Source organism: Pinus tabuliformis, chromosome 1_2 (genome assembly GCF_031772625.1).
Source record: "Pinus tabuliformis cultivar Carrire ecotype Pingquan chromosome 1_2, CPIR1, whole genome shotgun sequence".
Taxonomy (NCBI): domain Eukaryota; kingdom Viridiplantae; phylum Streptophyta; class Pinopsida; order Pinales; family Pinaceae; genus Pinus; species Pinus tabuliformis.
In genome coordinates this window covers 999404917-999410732 of record NC_142298.1, presented here as the reverse complement: position 1 = coordinate 999410732, position 5816 = coordinate 999404917, and the positions used below count along the sequence as shown (strand labels likewise).

At 38.6% G+C, this 5816-nt stretch overlaps 1 protein-coding gene and 1 pseudogene across 2 annotated transcripts; both read left to right on the top strand.

The window, feature by feature from the left end:
• The first annotated feature begins 2036 nt into the window (after positions 1 to 2036).
• On the top strand, positions 2037 to 3245 carry LOC149209441 (putative UPF0481 protein At3g02645). The gene has a single exon (XM_089398627.1). It carries the CDS (start codon positions 2037 to 2039, stop codon positions 3243 to 3245), a length of 1209 nt encoding a protein of 402 aa, XP_089254753.1.
• A 383-nt stretch (positions 3246 to 3628) lies between these two features.
• LOC149209440 (protein TIFY 6a-like) lies at positions 3629 to 5326 on the top strand (annotated as a pseudogene). Its single transcript, XR_016253086.1, has 5 exons — positions 3629 to 3753; positions 3906 to 4002; positions 4319 to 4661; positions 4781 to 4838; positions 4936 to 5326. The product of XR_016253086.1 is annotated as a protein TIFY 6a-like (transcript).
• Positions 5327 to 5816: the final 490 nt, after the last annotated feature.

Sequence of the window (5816 nt, the reverse complement as noted above, 5' to 3'; positions counted from 1 at the left end):
TCTTCATCTTCAAGTCTAATAGCATCACTCTTATCCATGTTGTTTATATTTTATTGTTTATAAGACTCCTCCCTATCCTCCTCCTCTGTATTTGGTTGCACTATTTTCATATTTGACTTATCAGTTAAGTTTTTAATGAGCCTTTCTTGCTCAACAATAGATTTCAACAAATGTTTCAATTTCTACACTAATATTGGATAATTTCAGTTACAACCATTTCACTGTATCTAATAGTTCCACTTTATGAGGTGATGTTTCACCAACTAACTATACTAATTGTTTTTCTGCATTAGCACATATTGCAAATGGTTTTACCATTACTATCCTTCTAATCCTTACTATGTAAGAAAAAAACATTTATTTTGTTATATTCTAATGGTGATCTAGCCCATAGGTGTTAGGGCTATAGCCTACAACTCTAATACAGGATGTGATTTACCTATACAAAAAAAACTTCTAACAAATCTTGTCATCATGGTTACATAAGTTCTTATGTGTTTCCACTTCATATTTATTCGATTTCTAATAATTAAATCATATGTATAGCTATAAGTTATTCGTTTATACCCAAATTTCCAAATACCTCGAATAACCATTTCCTTTCCAATATGTCCCATTGCGTTAATACAAGGTTTTCTTGTAGTTATTAAAATTATATAATTTAAGTGTTGTGAGAACACCACTTAAATATTGCATTATAGTAACTCAATTCATAACCCACCTACAACTTAAGATATTAATGTGCTATATTAAAAAACAAGCCTTCATACATTAATATTTGTAAAAAGTTTCACCTTGGTCCATAGTTATTTTCGATGGTTATGTACCCTTATTAACAATAATTGTTAAACATGTAGACTTTGATTGCGGGGTCTAAAACAAGTTATTACATTATAATGATTTATAGCTTTATATGGCATGGACATCCATGAAAGGTTTTAATTAGTTTATTCTTTAAAAATTTGTCTTTTTCGTGATCCGAGTTAACACTCCCCTAGTTATAATTCAAACACATGCCACTTCAACCACCCTTTATTCTTACAATTGTATTCATTGAAAATTGAGGTTGGGTTACGTGTCCTGCATGCGTACATACATGTATATCTTTTCGCTTGACCAAAGTACAGATGCGTGAATTTGATTAATTCTAACGACTAGACATTTAGATCATTTGATTCCTGATCTAATTGAATGACTACCCTCATCACCTTGATGTTTGACATTTTTATTTTTCATTGTGATCAGAGAGCTCTCATGCATGAAGTTAGGGTTTCCTAAACTTGTTGTTCAAGGTGAATGTGTTTTTCTTCTTATCCTGGGACTGAAACTTGACCATAGTGATAGGTAAGGAAATGCATATATTTTCTGAGGGTTATTACTAGTGACAAAAGTTATAAATTTTAAGTTTTCCTTATTAGTCCCTGCCATTTGGCAATCGGTAGGGACTATAGTAATCGTTAGTCTTCGACTTAGCATTAGTTTACAGTTTTTTTAGTCTGTTATACGGCGCTTAGTATAAAGTCCGGAAATGCGCTGTGCGGTGTTCTCCCCAGATAACCAAAGTCTGATTCCCCGCTGAAGCTTTCCCATCTTATTTGGCCTCTTCCCGAGGCGGAAGAGGCCCGAACATAGGTTAAGTTGCTATTTAGGCCTAGTTCATTATGCCTGACCGTCAACGGTCTCGTGTTAATGCTAGCATTAATTCGTTAATTCGTATTATCTGCAAACAGGTATATGCTAAGGTTGCAGGGTATGCTCCGGTTTGGTCTTAACAGGTGTTGTGCAGGTGTGCGTGCCTGGCACTAGCTGACTGCAACTCAGTGTCTGTCGCATGATCCTCATCAACAGGTGCATCGTATGTAACATAGCATCAATGCGAAGTAGGAACTAAGGTTCTGTAGGGTAAGCTGGTTCAACTGCTGTTAGTATAAGGCGGTTCGGGGTAAGGCGGTGGAACTGCTCGCCAGCTGGGGCTGGGGCGAGTCTTACATCCGACTGGCACTGGTTCTACCCACAACTCCATTTTCAGAGATCTCATGATGCTGGAAAATCAATTGCCGCTCTTTCTTTTGCAAAATCTTTTGGAGTTGCAATTGGGTTCTAGAGCCAAGGCAGAAGAGAGGCTGTCGAGCTTGCTGAGGCTTGTGTGCCAAGAATTATCGCCTTTCAGCTTCAAGTTGCCCGAGGATTCAAAGCTCCATATAAACGAGAAAGGGCATGTGCTTGAGGTGCTGTATTACGCTATCGTCCCTGCTTCCAGCAATCAAAATTTAACTTCAACTGAGGAGGGGAAAGATACGGCTGATACAGAGAACATGTCAACCGTTACACAGGCTTTCAGTTTGCTGTGGAAGACTTTGTCCTCTATTAAGGTAGGTCCCTTTCGATTTCTTACAGATTTGCCTCGGCGATTGCTGAACGGGAGGCCTCTGCGATTTCTGATGAAGTTGCCCTTACATCTTCTTTCTATTATTGGGAATCTGCCTGCTCTGAGTGCTCTGAAGAAACCCTTGTCTCTTTTTGTCGATCAAGGTGAGATGAAATCTGAGGAGGAGGATGCAGAGGGAGCCGAAAAGGGGGAGGGCCAAGAATCCACCGAAAAGATCATACCACCCACACGAGACGAACTAGCTATTCCATCCGTGGCCGCTTTATCCTCTGCGGGAGTCAAATTCGTTGCTACGGACGGCGACCTCACCACAATACAATTTGATGAGAAGACTGCCACGATTTACCTCCCCAAAGTAAGGTTGGATGCCAACACGGAGGTAATCTTGAGAAATCTGGTGGCATTTGAATCTTCTGCAGCTCCGGGTGCGCTGGTTTTCATAGGATACACTGATTTCATAAACGGGATGATCGACAGCGAAGAAGATGTTAGATTACTGAAAGAGAGCAGAATTATTACAAACCACATCCGAAATGATGGAGAGGTTGCGAGCCTGTGGAACATCATGGGTAAGTGCGTTCCTCTCACAAAAGTTGCATATCTGGACAAAGTTATAAAGGACATTAAAAATCATTATAACAGAAAATGGAATGTTGCTGTGGTGGAGTTTCTGAATGAACATGTATTCGGGTCGTGGAAATTCCTTTCTCTGGTAGCTGCAGCGATACTTTTGGCGGTGATACGGAATGCTTTTCTAGCAACTGAAGAGGGATTTATGTCTCTTGTGACAAATGCTTGGTCCACAAAACCACAGCTTGCAGCAGTTGGTTCTTGCTGTTTAGTTGGTCTTGTGTAAGAGAAGACACTTTACGTTGCTAACATGTGGCCACGTTTCTTTGTGCATGCAACATTTGGCAGCCTGTTTTATTCATTTTTCTAACCGGCATATTCACTTTACTAATTATTTTAATGAACTTCAATTTATGTTTAAGTATAATAAATTACTTGGTTGAAAAATAACATGGTTAATAGACTGCCAATTAATTCTTGTCTTCTTGATACAAACAGCTCACATATTGTTGTAGTTCTTTTGGTCTGCCTCCTTAGTCATGGATTTCCTGAACTTTGATGGGCCACGAAAGCTTTGGCCAATTAATTCTTGTGTTTTTTATACAAACAGCTCAACACAACTTGCATCAGGAAAGCTGGTACTGAGCTCCCAAGCCATTGTGCGAAAGAATGTGGATGTCAAATAAGCATCGAGGAACAACTACTTTGGTGAGACAGTTTCAAGGAATTCCCTTAGCTGGACAACATTCCTTCTTGCCTGTTGTTGGAGCCTCCACCAGAACCACTATACCAGGGTAATATGATTGTCAATGCTAATGTTAAGTTGTAATTTTAGTTTAAGGTTTGTAAATATATTATCTTACTCTCTGTATGGTTCATGCAGAATGCCAATTATCTTTAGCTTCATTGTGGATTGACAAATCTGTGGGCATTTTTGGTTTTGAAGGGTTGTTGCCAGTGTTTCTGAAAAGCCAGTAGGCGCACAGCTGACAATTTTCTATTCTGGCTCAGTAAATGTTTATGATGATGTTCCTGCAGACAAGGTATGCCCAAATAAGGTTACATGAACTTTGCAATATGTAAATTCAAATTGAAATACCATTTTTTTTAGATGGTTGATTCAAACATCTCAAATGATTTTAATTAAGATTGGTTCAAAAAAGGCAAGGTTACCAGGGTTTATAGGACTACTCTTTATTTCTTTTTCATGAAGCTATGTCATTAGGTGACAAGTGGGTATTACTATTGTTATACTCTTTTTTTTATTTGGAGGTCTCTTTAGTATGAGAGCATTTGGATTTATATAATCGGTGCAGTTAAATTTCTACAACATTGAGTAAATGAAACTGTTGATGGCAGGCTCAAGCAATTATGTTTTTAGCTGGCAATGGAAATTTCTGGTCTGGAAAGATAGCCACTACCCCATGTCAAAGCCCAGCAATGTCAATGTCAGTAGCAACCAATGGTCATGCTAGGCAAGGCACACCTATTGGACCAAGACTGTCAAATGCATCATGTACAACAAATCCACAAGGACATTCCCAAAACTCACAGGCAACTGTTCAGACTAGCCAACCTACTCCAGCAATGTCAAGCACTGGAGATTCACAGACAAACCAAAATAATGGGGCTTCTACCAATTTGCAGGAAACTCCAAAGGTGAATGCTGCAGTGTCTACTCCAGCTCCAATTATGCCACGAGGTACAGACTGATGAACTAGCTAGTCTTGAACTTCTGTAGCATGTTAGTGAATTCGTATTGGGTTGTACTGTCGTAAACTCTCATTATGTATGCCTGATTTAGTCTCTTTATAACCCCAGCAGTACCACAAGCGCGTAAAGCATCGCTTGCTTGATTTCTTGAAAAGCGAAAAGAAAGGTATTTGGGCATCTGGCATTTTATTTTTTGAACTTGTAGTTCATGCATTTGTCTTTGTTTCTAAAACCATTGTCCTTTGCGTGTTTCTCAATTCTAGAGTCTGTACAAAGGCACCTTATCAAACAAAGAAATCATCTGAGGATTCTTCTCATGGAGAGATACCTCTCAGTCCTAGTCATTCTTCTACACCACCTGTGGATGGATGCAAGCAACTGCATAACGAGTTTATGACAAGGTCAGAAGGGAAGGTATCTTGTCTTGTTAAGGATCAACATGAGCAACTATGGCCAGTAAAAGTCGAGAAGAATGAGATTAAAGAATGTCAGCTACAACTCACATGAGACACAGTCAGTTCTTTTCGTTTCAATTTTTCCATCAGCACAATTGTATTATTCATTGTTAACTTCGCAGTTTTCTTCCAGAAAGCAGCTTGTAACATGAATTTATATGTATCCTAGAGAGATTAATTTGAGACGGTTTTGAATTCATTTAATTTGAATTTAGGTGTGCTAACTATGTCAAAAAAGCAGGTAATTCAGTTGTATCTTGAATTTCCTACTAAACTGTGGGTTTGTGATTGAGAAGATGAACTTTTATAATGAAGCAGCTGCTGGTTGCTTGCACAGTGTGGGCAGAAAATGACCATATGGACTCTAGCAAAGCTTTGTAAGTTCCAAGCTCACCTTCCATTGCATCATTAATTGCATGCTGGATTTTGAAGTTGCTTTTTGAATATGCTCAAATCTCATGTAGTTCTTTCTTTCTTCTCTCGCTTAATTGATTCATAATTTGTTAAGTCTAGTTTCGATGTTCGAACTCTGAACTTGTTGGAAGCTTACAGAGAGGCCAAAACTAGATAAGGTGGTGTCTTATACTTACAGTGCTTTGTCTATGTTATAATCATTCAACACATCTAATTATATCAGGGCGATTAGGTCGTAGCAAAATAGAACAGTGACAGGCCTAATTAAGTATTTG